This window comes from Schistocerca cancellata, chromosome 3 (assembly GCF_023864275.1).
Source record: "Schistocerca cancellata isolate TAMUIC-IGC-003103 chromosome 3, iqSchCanc2.1, whole genome shotgun sequence".
Classification (NCBI taxonomy): domain Eukaryota; kingdom Metazoa; phylum Arthropoda; class Insecta; order Orthoptera; family Acrididae; genus Schistocerca; species Schistocerca cancellata.
In genome coordinates, this window is record NC_064628.1 from 523,016,123 (window position 1) to 523,032,908 (window position 16,786).

Sequence of the window (16,786 nt, forward strand, 5' to 3'; positions counted from 1 at the left end):
GAGGAGCAACATGTGTGCATTAAATTTTGTGTGAAACTCATAAAACCTTTATAGAGACATACCAAATAATGCAGGAAGCCTATGGTGATGAGTGCATAAGCCTTACTCGGTGTAATGAATTGTGCGCACAGTTTAAAAATGGTCAAACAGAAGTTAAAGATGACCCTTATTCAGGACCCCCTTTGATGTCTACCAACATCGCTCATGTTAGAAACGTCAACAAAATTGTGTGTGCCAGTCAGACTGGCTGTCTGAGAGATTGCAGAAGAATGTAATATTTCAGTTGGAGCATGTCATGAAATCCTGACACAGCATCTGGGAATGCATCCTGTTGCTGCCAAGTTCATCCTATGGCTCATGAGTCAGGACCAGGAAGATCTTTGTCTCAAAATCTGTAAAGAGCTTTCTGGATCGCACAAATGAGATAGAGGACGTTCTGTGTGAGAATCGTAACTGGTGAAGAGATGTGGGTCTACGTTTATGATGTGAAGACCAAGGTTCAATCTTCACAATGTTTCCCAAGGCAAAAAAAAAGCTGGTCAGGCCAAATGTCATAGCCATGCTAATAATTTTCTTTGACTTTGAAGGGTTAGTTCATCATGAATTTGTGCCACAGGGACAAACTGTTAATCAATGCTCTTACTGGGACATGTTGTGATGTTTGCAAAAAAATCTGGGAAGGAAATGGCCTGAAATGTGGCAAGACAATTCATGGCTCCTGCATCCCGATTATGTGCTTACACATTCATCCCTGTTAGTGCCTGACTATTGCACAAAAAATGAAATCACTGTGCTGCCTCATCCCCTGTACTCTCCAGACCTGTCTGCTGTGGACACTTTTTATTTCTAAAGTTAAAAACCTCATTGAAAAGGAGAAGATTCGGAACCGTAGATGATATAAAAGAAAACTCTCAAACAGTGCTTCATGCAATCCAGCAAGAGGCACGCCAAGACTGCTTCCAGAAATGGAAATGATGTTAGGAGCAACGAATAAATTGTGGAGGAGAGTATTTCAAAGGAGATCATGCACAATAAGTAAAAGGTAAGTGCAGAAAAGTTCTGTAGACAAGAGTTCTGAAATTTTTAGAACAGATCTCATATGATGGAAAAATTCCTGGGTGTAGTTGGAATACCAGCCTGTTTATTAAAAGTAATTCCTCTGAAGTGCATGCCACACTGCCAACCCTGTGACGTATGGTTTTACTGGCAAGTAAAATATTTAATCTGAAAACTGTGGAATAGTTCTAAGAGTTCATTGCACAGCAAAGGGATATCACAACTAGACACAATGCAATAAAAATACATGTATTCATTCATAATCAACTGCATGGGCCTGTTCTCAGAAAAATCTGTTGTACATGGTTTTCCATGAAATTATTGCCAATGTGTGAAATATTCAGCAGTGTTAATGAAGTTCGTTTCTCAAATGAGATTCATAGCAGAAAATGTCTGGCAAACCTGCCTTTGCATGATTACGTAGTATTTGGAATTTCTATGGCCCAAATATTTCTACGATCAGTACAATACAAGTGAATGCACCAAATCTTCGTGATGAATAAACATAGGAATAAAATATAAGGATGAATGTAAGAAGTAATTTAAGAATAAAATATAAGAATATGGGAATATTCAAATATTATCTCTGAAAGTGTTATATGAATGCTACATTACAAATATTATTGTTAATTTTACAACCAATATAAGACCCTTGCATCCCCTGACTTGGTAAGAAACATTAGTGTAGAAATCTTCTACAAACGAGGGTAGATAAATGAAAATAAATAAGCAGTTGTTGGGTTTTGCACACTGGATGTAAATGTGTGAAGCTGCAACACGAGCCACTGTGCTGCCACTTCGATTGAACTTGTCACTGCTAAAAGGCACCTGAAGTACATTGAAAACTTGTACCGTCATTTTCTCAAAAATGATAAAGTAACTATGGATAAGCTGATACGTGTTCTCTTATTTTGCCCCCTCTTCCACTGAACTGGCTGTGTGAAAAGCATAATCTCTTTCAGTTAATACCATTATGTTGGAATATTTGGCCCTGTGCTTTGTTGTTGTTCATGCTGTAAGCCAATCTGGAAATAACAATCACATTAAACTGCAAGGCAGTCCAGATGATATTAAAAGTATTCACTGTATAAGTACATCTGCCCTTTTTCTTTGCCAGTCATTATACTGGTTTCAGTGACATTATTCTACAAATGTTTGATGTAGCGTCTTGTACAATTACAGTTTTAGTGAATTTAGATTTTGCAGTAAAATGAGTGGCAAACCAACCTTCTATGTGAAGCAGTATATTGGAATTCCTAGAACATTCAACAAATTCAAACCTTCTGTAGGGTGATTTAGTTTCATTTGTATCAGTCATAGAATAACTCACTCACATAACCATTCTGAACTAGTATAACTTCCAATGATACCTGGGTATATTTCGCTTATGTGTCATTGATATTACACAATTAATTTTGTCAGAATGAGTTAGCCAGAATTTTTGTCTGTTGTATAGGCGCCTTCTCCTATTTGTAAAAGGTTTTCAGCAAATTCTGATGCTCTTGGTTAATGTATGCAATTGTCCCTCACTGACACATGAAATACCACTCAAAGCATTTTAGACACTATTCGTAAACACAATATGTGAGGAAACAATTTTTCCACCCAGTGCTACCCAACTCTATTACCAATAGCAGGAGATCAAGGGCCAAGGGCTATCAATCACCACAATCATAAGTGGGTGGCAGTGAGTGTTCACGGATAAAACTGTGTCTTTACACACACTCGCTTACCTTTTATATGTACGAGGGGCGTTTGAAAAGGCCGTGCAAAGTCCGAGAGATGGCACCACCAACGTGTATCGAGATCTTGTTTAGTCAGTAGTATCTTTGGAAAGAACGCACACTAAGTTTCAAGCATATTGGTCTATTTCTTTGTGTTTGGCATTCGTGTGAATCAAGGAAGTAGAGTGATTGTCAAAAAATGGATGAAGAAGAATTTCATGTGGTGATTAAACATTAGACTAAAGAGAAGCTTGATAAACATTACGGTGACTGCACCTTCGATTAGAAAAGTTTGCAAGTGGTTTCAAAATTTTTGGAGTGGCCATATGGGCACAAGTGATGCTGAACATTCTGGATGCCCTGTGGAGGTTAAGACTCCAGAAATCATTGATAAAATCCATGATATGGTGATGGATGACAGAAGAGTTAAGGTGCGTGAGATTGCTGTGGGCATCTCAAATGAGCGGGTACATAATATTTTGCATAAAAATTTGGACATGAGAAAGCTATCTGCAAGATGGGTTCCGCGATTGCTCACGCTTGACCAAAAACGAAATCGTGTGAAGTGCTGCAAGGATGGTGTGCAGCTGTTCAGGAAGAATCTGCAGGACTTTAAACATTGTTTCATCACTGTGGATGAAACATGGATACATTACTATACTCCTGAGACCAAACAAAAATTTAAACAATTCGTTATCAAGGGAGAATGTGCACCAAAAAAGACGAAGACCAGCCCTTTGGCCTGAAAGGTTATGGCGACTGTCTTTTGGGATAATCCTCATAGACTATCTGGAAAAGGGTAAAACTAGCACAGGTGCATATTTTTCATTGTTATTGGACCGCAAAAAAGTCCTTTCCCATCACGACAATGCACCAGTGCACACCTCAGCAGTTGTGGTCGCAAAATTAATGGAAATAGGATTCCAACTTGTTTCACATCCCCCCATTTTCTCCAGACTTGGCTCCCTCAGACTACTATTTGTTACCCAATTTGAAGAAATGTCTGGTGGGACAAAGATTTTATCCAAACAAGGAGGCGATTGCAGCAACTGATAGTTATTTTGCAGACTTGTCCAATTCCTATTATTCAGAAGGTATCAACAAATTAGAACAGCGTTGGATGAAGTGTATTAGCCTAAAATGAGACTGTCGAAAAATAAAAGATTTACCTAAAACAAATTAGTACTTTTTATTTTTGCATGGACTTTTCAAACGCTCCTCATATATCTATTATGTTTTATTAGTTCATTAACTTTCCTCCATCCCTCTCTCGCTCCATCCCTCCCCCACTTTGACACCTAGTCACGGATTATTGTAAAACTGTACATTAAATTCTACCGAACTGAGGTAGTGCAATGGTTAGCACAATGGACTCACATTCAGGATGACAACGGTTCAAGCCTGCATCCAGCCATTCTGATTTAGGTTTTCCGTGATTTCCCCAAATCACTTCCGGTAAATGCTGGGATGGTCCCTTGGAAAGGGCATGGCCGACTTCCCTCCCCATTTTTCCCTAATCCAATATGACCAATGACCTCACTGTTTGGTCTCCTGCCCAAATCAACCAACCAACTATTAAATTCTTATGTGCAGCGAAAAATGCATATAAGTCAATAACAACAGCCTGATAAGCACCTATTTCATCTCAAACCTTAAATTGCTATCATAGCTGCTGCAAGTTCCATAAGCATAGTTTTCCTTTATCATTTTTAAATGTTAAGATATTAGTGTTTTTATTTGTGCAGTGTTACCGATATGTTGATAAATATAATGTATTAAGTTTGACTTTCTTGACCTTGTGTGTCTTGACTTCACATCCCTCATTGGAGAAGTTGAGTATCATTAATACAAAAATTTTGTTTTCTTTGGGTTCATGAACTTAATGGAGGACACCACATTGGACATATTCATATGGTATGTACAAAGAGTACTAGGAAAGTTTTGCAATACAACTTTAATTTTTTCTTAGTTATTTCCACCACATTGAATACATCTGTCTTCTGAAACCAATCCCTAAACCAGTTCTCCCTAGTTTCTGTAGGCAGTATGGCACACTCATTGTCCCAAGGCCACAGGAGATCCTCATCGCTTGAGAAGTGCACTCCTTTCAGCTTCATTTCACATGCAGGGACAGTGCAAAGCCACAAGGAGCAAGATCTGGACTGTAAGGATGGTGCTCAAGAAGTTTGTCCTGTATCCTGCAATATCTTCTGTCAGTCTCTGAGTGATCTGCTCTTCTGTCAGTCTCTGAGTGATCTGCTCTTCTGTCAGTCTCTGAGTGATCTGCTCTTCTGTCAGTCTCTGAGTGATCTGCTCTTCTGTCAGTCTCTGAGTGATCTGCTCTTCTGTCAGTCTCTGAGTGATCTGCTCTTCTGTCAGTCTCTGAGTGATCTGCTCTTCTGTCAGTCTCTGAGTGATCTGCTCTTCTGTCAGTCTCTGAGTGATCTGCTCTTCTGTCAGTCTCTGAGGCACCCAGAGACAACAAAGTTTCTTTACTTGCAAATGATCATGCGGAATCGAATGAATTGTGGGTGCAGTTATTCGTAAGGTATCCTCTATCTGCTTATAGGTTATTCGCATGTCATCGCCTAGCATTTTCCTCGCAGCATCAGTGTTTTCCTCTGTAACTGATGAGCGTATCCTTCCCATCCTCTGTTGGAATTCTCTGTACCACCTGAATATAGTTGTACGGTGTGTGGACACACATCACCGTGCAAGAGTCATTTCTTCAAAGCAGTTGTCTATGTTTAAATCACAGGTGAAGTTGTACTGCAAAACTGCCTGAATCTCTCTTTGTGACCATGATACCATAGTAAGCACTACAAACTAACGCTGCTAGTGAATGACTGTGCCCACATACTTGGTACAATTGTTAAAATGCAGGTATGAAGTATTCTCAGAACACAGCAGCAATCAACCCCCTGCAACTTATTGTTGTGTTGTATTGCAAAACTTTACTAGTACCCTTAGTACATACCTTAAGAATATGTCCAATGGGAGTCCTCCATTAATTTCATGAACCCAAAGAAACCAAAATTTGTGTATTAAGACAATAAATGGATTTCACTTAGCATGATACTGTTTATTGTAATCTGTTTGTTGTTTTAAAATTAGTTGTTTGATACTCTACTTCTCCCTTTTGTCCCTGTTGTCATAACTCTGAACAGTTGCCACTTTTTATTTTTTTTTCTTTCAGATGATGGTCCTGAACTTCCAACAAAGGCAAATGAAGAATTCAGGCCATTTATCCGTCGCCTTCCAGAGTTCAAATTCTGGTATTCGGTGGTAAAGTCCACTATATTGTCAGTCATCTGTACATTTTTTGACTGCTTCAACATTCCTGTCTTCTGGCCAATTCTTGTTATGTATTTCATAACTCTGTTTTGTATTACAATGAAGAGGCAGATAAAGGTAAGTTTCTACACTGATAAATTTGTACTTCTTTTGTGGAAATTTGAGAGAAGGAAAACTGACAATCATCTAGGCTAGAATTCAGGTATAATAACTATGTACAATTAATTGCACTAAAACTGTCGCATTTTTGGAATTTTGTAGGCGAATGAAATTCTTTTGTCTTGCCATGGTGCACTTATGACAAACTAGTAAATCCTAAGAGTATGTATTGTATTAGGTAAAATGAAACTCCCCATGTCATTATGAACTGAGGAGAAAACATGATAATTAATGTGTGCTGACAGTTTATTGCAGAGTAGGGTTGTTGTAAAGACAAATTTTATTTATTTTCATCTCTGTTTCTTAGAACCTCCAGAAATGTAAAGCTGATTTCTTACATTGTTCTATTGGACTAAATTTTGATATAAATATCGTTACTTATGTTAACTGATCATTCTAGACACTAAAAGTTGCTGATCATTTTGACACTACAAAAACTGTGGATTTTTACACTAATATTAATTGAGTGTGATGGTTTTTACATCTCAACCTTACTCCAACCCGTAGTGGTTCTGAGAATCTGTAACTCTCACTCTTCTTCTGAAACGTGTGCGCATGCCGCCCCCCCCCCCCCCCCCCCTTGCACACACATTCTTTTTCCATATTTAATGAAGCCAAGAACCAGAAGCAATCTTTACTGATGAGCCAACATGTTATGTGACAAAAGCCAGACTGCTGCATTGTGTAAACATATTACATATTATGCTTCCATTCCCAATCCTATTTCTGTCTTGGGCAGTGACGTGGGGAAGTTGGCCTGAGTAATTGTGTATGCCATGTCTTAGATGGTAATCAGTATCATTGTGACAAATATTGTGGAGTGAAAAAAATTCAACAGGGTGAGTGATGGAAGTGAAACCTGTTCATTGATCTTCAGCGACATCCAGCTTCACAACATATGCCATAAAAGAAGCTTGTGAGATGAGATGCAGCTGGCTGTGTGATCAATTATGAACAGTAGATACCTTCAGGAATTGTGTGACGTCACTTAATGGGTATCCTGTAATCGCTGGAGTTCTAATACTAGAGCCCAGCGAAGAGGAGTGGTGGGGGCCTACTAAGGCCACCAGTTCGTCTTGCGCGACAGCGGATGAATCATGAATTGTTGAAACACGCCCTGGAAATTCATGCAGGCGCATGTCCCGGCTTGCATTTGAAGACAGTGAAAGTCGTTTGCTTGTCCTCGTTCTCGTTGCATCACCTTCAGAATTACATTTCTCTTGTTTCTCCTCTCTGGATACGTAGAATGACACCATCCTGTGAAATACAGGATACAACCTATGAATATTTTCAAACCCCCAGTGAATGCAGTTTTCATTACCCCACTTAAACAAAGGAAGTTCTTTTTTTCTTTTTAGAAATAAGTGTAAGCCTACCCATTTTACCCTATAATATAGGATGCCTCCTTTTCTAGGATGGCCTGTGGCTGTGCACCTGAGGCACGACTTTTGAGGTTCAGTTTTATTGAGGTTCTAATAAGTATATCACAAAAGTCTGTAACGACCTTATTTAAAATCGTAGTAACTTTTAACACATCCTATACCATTAGGCATAAACACACAGTATCTGTATGCTCCTCTAAATTGTGTTAAAAGCTGCTCCATATTAGGTTTGTAATACCACAAGTCCTCTAGAACAATAACAGCTGCTGATACATTTATTTTGTTTCCATAAAATGTCCTTGCAAGTTTGTCGATTTGAGCATCGGTATCAGAAACCAGGAAAGCAAGCCGGAGACTATCAGGATAATGTTTGATGTGTTCCCAGTTTTCGTAAAAAAAATGCCGACATGAGCTGGAACAATATGCTTTTATTTAAGATGTTATATTGCCTTTCCTCTTACAAAATGTTAGTGTTGCAATATTTTTAACCATCATAGATACATATTTCAATTCAGATTGAACATTATCATGAGCTTTAGGCTCACTACCACTTACAAGAACACCTATATAAAAAGGATTATTCTGGAAAAGAGTATTTCTAGCACCACACTCTTTTTCAATACTTGTCCAATCACTAACTTTTCTCACAGGTACAGATATCTCTGGATGACTATACATGACAAAACGATATTAATTTTTACCAGTATACCACCTCCAAGGAACACCAGTAGATTCAAATCCTTTAATACGAAATTTACCAAGCTTATTACTAATACAAAGCTTAACTTTTTCCATATTACCTTGTTCTTCAAAAAATTTCTTATTAGCACTACTATCCAAAGTTTGTCTCTCAACCCTAACATTAATACGATAAATATGTTTTCACCTTGTTAGTAATTACATTCTGATATTTATTAGCAAAAAAATTTTCATCCTTAATATTATAATGTCTAAAAGAAGGAAATTGAACAGCATATGCATCAAATTTTCCATCAACATGATCTGTTTTACCACCATAATTAAATTCAACATTAATAGTTTCCACAAATTGCATTCGCCAATGGCACATCTTTCCCAAAGTAATATATGATGTCATACGTGGATGCCTATGACTCCATCGTCTCTTCCTGTGAATACCGTATTTACTCGAATCTAAGCCGCACTTTTTTTCCGGTTTTTGTAATCCAAAAAACCGCCTGCGCTTTAGAATCGAGTGCAAAGCAAGTGGAAGTTCTGAAAAATGTTGGTAGGTGCTGCCACAACTAACTTCTGCCGTCGAATATATGTAGCGCTACAAAGGCATGCTTTGCAGGCACAAAGATAAATACTGGTGCCAAAACCTCTGCGTCAGTAAATAAATTTAAAAGAAGGGTGGAAGAAGAGCATTTTTCTTCGCCCCGAGTTTCGACCACTGCATTTTCATACATTATCCAAAGAAGTAAGTACAAATTCCGTATTGTTCATTTTCGAATGTAGCAGCATTTCAATGTACTATGAAAATCCTACTGGCATGACTGTTTGGAATGTGTGTCAATATGGCCAACTCTATGTTCCGAATTTTTTTCTACCTGTGTGAAGCGATGGTTGCTAATAGGAACTTTTATGAATTGTGAATTACATGCAGTATTCTCTTAACCATAAGAATAATACGAATATAATCATTTTGCCATGTATTGTTTCGTGTTTGCTGCTATCTCATTTAAATCCTGTCTGCCTAATAAACTACGAAACTAGAGTGAGACAACAGCAAAAGCGGAAGAATATACATATCATGTCATGTTTATATTCGTATTATTCTTATGCCTTATAATGATACAGTCACAAATGAAGCACGACAATTGACTAGATTTTTAAATCTAAGATGACTCTAATTTCTGTGCAGAATGTAATGTACTAAAGAGGCGCCTGCAAAGATTTTCAAACGGAGAAAAATTTTCGCTAAACTCTCGTTCAGAACATCGTCTATCATACGCAGTCTATTATTTGGTTCTTGTTGATCATTATCAAAGAAAGCAGCAGTGTTAGTAACAACAAATAGCAGACTTTTGCCATTGTTCCGCTAATGAGAAGATTTCTCTCTTTTTTTTTTTAAATTGTAAGCAGCGGTAGCGTGCACAAAAGCAAGCCATGCCGCGAGCGGCGATAGGTCGTAAACACTCATTATCAGAAAGCGACAAACAATGCATGACACAGTACAATAATTCAGTGCCAGATTAGAGTGATGTAGACACCTATAACAAAGAGAATGGCACTTATCAGATCAAAGAAAAATAAGCAATCAATTCAAACCAGAGGAAGCACGTGAGAAAGGAAGGGTACCCGTATAAATACAGACGGAGCGCCTGACGCACAGCAATGGCTACCTGGTAAAGCTTAACTGCTAAGCTCACGACTCGAACCAAACTACTGTAGCTGTATCGTCATTCATTCGACCTAAATTGTCTCATATTACAATGGACCAACTTCGTTTCGATTTGGAGGTGCGGCCTAAAACTTTTCTCTCCCCTTGAATTTCGAGTCTCAAATTTCAGGTGCGGCTTAGATTTGGGAATTTTTTTTTTCCTCGATATCGAGTCTCATTTTTCAGGTGTGGCTTAGATTAGAGTGCGGCTTAGATTCGAGTAAATACGGTAACACGACGCCTCATCGGACGCTATCTCCCCTACACGAGGACGACAGTGTCCATCTCCTCCTTCACAGATAAACAATGCCCAATATGGCAAGTAGTGTGAACAATATTTAATCAAGACAAAAGTGCCTCATCCGCAATTGCCTTCATTGGACATAATATAACGAGCCCCGAATGAGTAATTGTTAGGCCGGGTTTATTTTTAACATTTACTGTTACAGGCGTACTTTCAACAGTTCCCTTCAAAATGCCTGCAAACGGCTTCCATCTACTCAAAATGTGAAGGCATCAGTAAGTTGCAAATTGTAGCTGGTGGTGCATGGGGAAAATAGTAACCTGCACCACTGCCCTCCTGGGAACTGGAATTTGTCTCACATTGGTTTCTTGTAGCCCACTTCCTTTTCTGTGTCAGCCTCTTCAGTTTAGAGCAGCACTCGAACCCCATGTCTTCAAAGCTCATCTTATAATGTTCTTTTAATACAGTATAGTGTACTGGCACATACCATCACAAATCAAGCCCTGAATATATACCCATCTCCATCTTCCCTTAGTTTTTCCCATCTTCCTCAAATCAAGTCTTGTGCTGTAATCTGTCTCTGCTAACTTCATTGTAATTGGAATGTTAAACCATACCTTTCTTGCATCTCACACAATGAAAGTGCTAAAATTGTGAACATTTATTTTAGAAAGATAAGAGCCTCTGTATTCTAATCTGTATAGATACTAAGCAAGCCACTGTATTTTGATGAGAACTAGAAAAGAGCAAACTAGTAACAGTTGTAGTTGCCCTGAAAAGAACCTATTAATCAAGTCTACGTACCACAATTAATATTCCCACTTCCATGTGCTATCAGTGTATAATCAACAGTTAAAATCCATTTTTCGACAGAATTAAATTGAAACAGACTGAATAGTGTATGAAGAGCAAAGAATGTTGTAAAAACAGTGTGTGTCCAGTATGTTATGGAAGGTACCCACTGATGTGTTGCGACACCCATGTATAATATATGCACCCTGTAACATGCCAATTTGTGTGAGGGGTACTTGGAGTAAATGTAAAGTATTTGTTAGCAGAGTAATTTACGGGCAGTTTCTGATTGGAACAGTTTATTAAAATATTAAGCAAGCTACATGAATTACACACACAAAGCTCAATACACGGAATAAAAAAAAAATCATAGCGTCCATAGTTGCCCACAGAAACACGAAAAATCTTCACATACCAGGGAGGCATAGATTCTAAAATCCCACACCCCCACTAGAATTATGCCTGCAAAAAACACTCATACGCACAAAAACAAAAAACTACTTTCTCAGTCCAAAATCTTGCAGTAGCAGTTGATGGCGTGCCTTCATCAGAGATTTTGTCATATCTGCCAGCATTTGGTCTGAAGGTACATGCTCCACAGTAATTTGTACTGTTTCTATTTTGGTTTGAGTCTTATAGCTGCTTTTCTTAGACAGGTCAATTGCTGCCTTGTTGTCACATAATAGTTTGGCAGGGTCTTTTTTGGGATTTGGTGATATTTCATTGCGTAGCCCTTGAAGCCATAGAGCCTCATAACATGATGAGGTCAGATCCATATATTCTGCGTCAGTTGTAGATAAGGCCACTGTTGGCTGTTTTACACTGCCAAGATATCACTGCTCCTTGAAATTTAAGGAGAGATCCAGTTGTTGACTTTCTGTCTTCAGAATCTCCAGCCCAATCTGCATCACAGTAACCTACTATGTGGCAGTCCTCTGATTTAGAAAACTAAAGTTTCATATCCTTAGTACCTTTTAGATATCTGAAGATTCTTTTGACTGCTTGCCAGTGCGATATGCCTGGATTATTACAAAAACAGCTAACAGTTCCTATCGGAAAGGCTAGGTCCAGTCTTGTTGCTAATTGAACATACATTAAACTACTTATTGCTTCACGATAGGGTATGTTCTTCATAGCTTCTTACTCTTGTTCTGTTTTTGGACCCACGTCATGAGTGAGCATCTGATTACTGTCCAGTGGTGTACATATTGGATTACACTCTTTCATATTAAATCTGTTGAGAATTTGTTCCACATAGTGTGTCTGATCCATCCACAAATAACCTCCTTCGTGGTTCCTATTAATTCTGATACCTAAATAGTTGGTGAAGTTACCAAGATCTTTCAGCTTAAATTTTTCTCTGAGTTTGTTTTTAAAAGCATCTCCGTCTTGTGGGATCAGCTGTTGACCTTTTGAAGTGTAAATTCAATAGTGTACCATCTAATTTCAAGTTCCAGAAGCAACCACCTTGCTTCAATCCATATACTGCCTTTTTCAGTCTTTGTACACCATTATCTTTCACTGTCTTTGTAACTCGATCTACTTCTGGAACTTTCAATGTAACTCTCTTCATGTAAGTCACCTTGTAAGAAAGCTGTGACAACATCTAAGTGGTCAATGTCAAGATCCCATTTAGCAGCCATAGCAAATAAATACCTTAATGAGTTATATCTTATGACTGGCGCATACGTTTCATCGTAGTCCAGGCCTTGCTTCTGAGCACAACGTTTTATGACTAGCTGTGCTTTATGGCGTACAATGACCTTTCATCTCTTTCTTTCTTTTAAATACCCATTTTGCTTTTAATGGCTTTTTATTTGAAGGTAAATCGGCAGACTCCCACGTGTGGTTCTCTTTGTGAGATTGTAACTTGTCTGGCATTGCCTTCAACCAGTTTTCAGTGTTGTCTGACATCATAGTTTCCTCTAATGTCGAAGGATTGGAGTCAGTTGGCTGTTTAGACTGAGTCATGCAGTTTCTTTGGCTTTTGAATTCTCGATGACCTTTGTATTTGCTTCACTTGCTCATTATCATTAATTGGATTGTCTGGACTTGTTTCATCATTGCTGCCAGTATTCATTGAACTGCTACTTGATGTTACACTCTCAGGTTCAGGTTCAATTTCTTCTAATTCAGTTGTAGTTACTTCATCTAGCTTCTTCTGTCATTGGGAGAAACAGTCGACTTGGTTCCTTTGACTCAGTTCCCTCTTTACACTGTTTCGAAGTATCATCAGAAATCACATCTCTCGTTTTATGATTCTCTGACAGTTAGGGTCAAAAAGTCTTGTATGCTTTCGAATCTTCGCAATATCCTACCAAAATACACTAAACACTTTTTTTGTCCCATTTTCGTCTGTTGGCTCTTGGAATGTGAGTATATGCCTTACTTCCAAATATTCTAAGATGCTTAAGATTCGGCTTCTTGTTTGTCCTAGCTCCTTCTGGGGTCTTGTTCTTTAGCGCATTAGTCGGAGACCTGTTAATTAAACAAACAGCAGTGGAGACTGCCTCTGCCCAGAATTTATTTGGCAAATTTGTTTCAAAGAGATGGCGTCTTGCTTTTTCTACTATTGTACAGTTGTAACACTCAGCCACTCCATTTTGTTCTGGTTTATATGGTGGTGTTGTCTGTCGGATTCTTTCCTTTCTGAAAAAGGTTTTCAGATTATCATTCACATATTCTGTGCCATTATCGGTGCGTAGAGTGCAGATCCTTTTTCCGGTTTGCCTTTCTACTAGATTTTTTTTGTATCAGTTGTGCTACTTGATGTTCATTTCTGAGGAAATATACAAATACTTTCCTGGAATAATCATCAATTTGATGAAGGAAGTATTTGGCTCCTCCAATTGATACAGTTTGCATCGGCTCACACACATGAGTGAACCAGCAAGAGAATTTCTGTAGCTAGATCGTGCAAAAGGAAGTCTTGTTTTTCCCCTAAGCAAATTGCACAGGGCGTATTTATTGTTCCCTTATATGAAATTCCACTAGACAGGCCATAAAAAAGTGCATCCATAGCTTCAGAATGCAGATGACCTAGTCTTTTATGCCACAAGTCTGCACTATTTGCCTGCAATATGGATTTTGCTTCAAAATTTCAATCATATGGTTGGTCTAGTCAGAACATTCCATTTACTAATGACTTATTAGCAACCACATTTTTGCATTCATCGTAAATACAACAACCTTGCTTGTCAAATAAAATTGAATTACCTTTTTCCACTATTTTACTAACAGACAGTAGATTTGTGCTTAGCTGAGGCACATACAGAATATCATCTACTTTGGTTCTAGCTTTCTTGTTACCAGTGAGAACATCTAAAAATGTTATTGCTATTAAAACTTGTGAGCCTACCAATGCTTCAACGCTACTTTCGTTAAAAGGATATTTAGACATGTGTGCTGATGCACCTGAGTCTACGTACCATTCTACCCGTGTATCTTTACCTGCAGCTGCAGTTGTGAGAAACGTCTAGTAGCTGGCTGTCTTGACCAAAGTTTTTTTTTCGTTGTTGTTCTTCTTGCTGCGACAGTTTTTAGCCAGGTGCCCGTACTTGTTGCAGTTATAGCACCTGGGACCTTTTTTGAATATTACATCACTCTTTTCTTGTTGCCTCATAGAGCAGCATCGCTAATAGATTGTTTATTACAAGCTCCATCATTTATTTTGCAGTAATTTACTTTTTATGGAGTCTCCTGTGATCAGCACGTTTCAATTTTCTAAGTCCATAACCATAGGCTTATATTCGTCTGGTAATCCTGCAAGCAGAATACACCCAATCCATTCTTCTTTAACTTCAAAACCCAAGCCATTTAATTTTTGTGGCATGGAAATTATCTTTGACACACATTCTTCTTCTGACGAACAATTATGCAGTCTGGTTGACAGTAAAGTTTTTAATAACTCTATCCTCCTGAAGAGACTAGACTCTTCATAGACTTGCTTTAGCTTGTCCCATGCTTCTTTTGCTGGTGAACATATATCAACGGATGGACGTAGAGTATAATTTTGGCTCTTGCTGTACAAACTTAAGTTGCGTCCTGTACTTTGCCACTGATGCATCCCTACAATTGTTAGTGTCCTAAACATGTTCGCATAGCAAACTGCCAGGTACTGTAGTTTTCTCTTCCCATCAGTTTTTCAATTGTAGGCAGTGATTGGTATTCACCAGCATCATGATTTTAGCGATTATGTCGTTCCAAATTACCGCGCGCTGCTAATTTCCCTGAGCCGGTGATCTCGTAATTTTTTTTAGAATATTACACCAGATTTATAATTCTGGGTCCATAAACTGTTAGCAGAGTAATTTACGGGAGGTTTCTGATTGGAACAGTTCATTAATACATGAATTACATACACAAAGCTCAATACACAGAATAAAAAAAAAATCATAGTGTCCGTAGTTGCCCATAGAAACACAAGAGATTCACACACCAGGGAGGCATAGATTCTAAAATCCCACGGTATTCTACCTATCCTCCACTACTGCCAGCATCACTGAGAGAAGTGCATAGCACATATCTAGCAGCAGTGACATGTCATGCACGTGTATTTGCAACATTAATATTGGGCTCATATTGAGTATGGAGGTGCTCTGGCCTTAATTATGAATGTTTCAGTAGACATCAAAGTTGACCCAATGCTCAAATGGATGCTCTTAATTTCTATACAATTGTTGTGCATATTAATCACTTTGATAAGCATTTTTTAAACAACCAATTTTTTTTCAGCACATGATAAAGTACCGCTACATCCCATTTACTCATGGTAAACCCAAGTATCAAGGCCATGAAGACGGTGGAAAGACAGTTAGCTCTAAGTGACAAATCAGAAACTGTCACTGGGAAGCCCAAAATTGTATTTATTATGACTTTGTGAAGTGCAAGTACTGCTGTTGGCTGAGAACTTCGAGGTGCTGCTACAGTTTTTAAATGGGATCAGAGAAGTCGTTACTAGTCACCATTGTCATTTTCCTAGTTGCCCCATGTTTTATTGTTTGTAAGTGAAGACATAAGTATTATTTTGTTTCAATTAAAAGTCATCAGACCTCTAATCCCACAGGATAATTTTACAGAGTTGTATTTCATTTCCTTGCTATCAAGCATATTACAAATGCTTATGTCTGTAAGAAAGAAATGATACAAATTTATACTTAATTCTTGTTGAATTATATCATTGGTGACCATATTTTGTTGTATTTTTACTGTGTAGTTGTACCTTTTGAAATTTGACTTTTGTACATATGTTTTACGTATTGTTCCATAATGTCAGATGTCACAAATGTAAAGATTCCATAAATCATCATCAATTGTTTTTCTTGTTTGAGTCTTTGGAAAATACAGTTTTTAATTGCTTAAGAATAATCCTGTTTTGTACAAATGTGAAATAAAGCACCTTAATTACGTAAAGGTGACACTTACCTACAGTGAAGTAATAAGTTTTTATAATTGAAAAACCTTACTTAAAAGATCTGAAACAAATAATTAATGATGGAGTGCTTACTGGAATCAATCAGATCAGTTTAGAGATAACTAAACTGTCAGACAATTCTTGGGGGTAATATTATTAAAATTTGGCTCTTAAGATTCGATGTATACTTTGTGTAGAGTCCAAAGACTGTACTCTATGTTGTAAGAACTTACGCTATTCTTTCTTCAGTAATAAGATTCAGTGCAGAAGTATTGAACATTGTCCGGGCTGTAACTTTAGGATTTGTTTCAGGTATTTTCC

General features: G+C 38.0%; 1 protein-coding gene across 1 annotated transcript in view; it reads left to right on the plus strand.

The window, feature by feature from the left end:
- LOC126175339 (protein RER1) overlaps nucleotides 1–16,467 on the plus strand; it is a 72,219-nt gene extending 55,752 nt beyond the window's left edge. Inside the window, exons 5-6 of the mRNA XM_049922060.1 lie at nucleotides 5,977–6,191; nucleotides 15,787–16,467. Coding sequence (XP_049778017.1) covers nucleotides 5,977–6,191; nucleotides 15,787–15,879 — 308 coding nt within the window. The 3' untranslated portion in view covers nucleotides 15,880–16,467. The remainder of the gene's footprint in view (nucleotides 1–5,976; nucleotides 6,192–15,786) is intronic.
- Nucleotides 16,468–16,786: the final 319 nt, after the last annotated feature.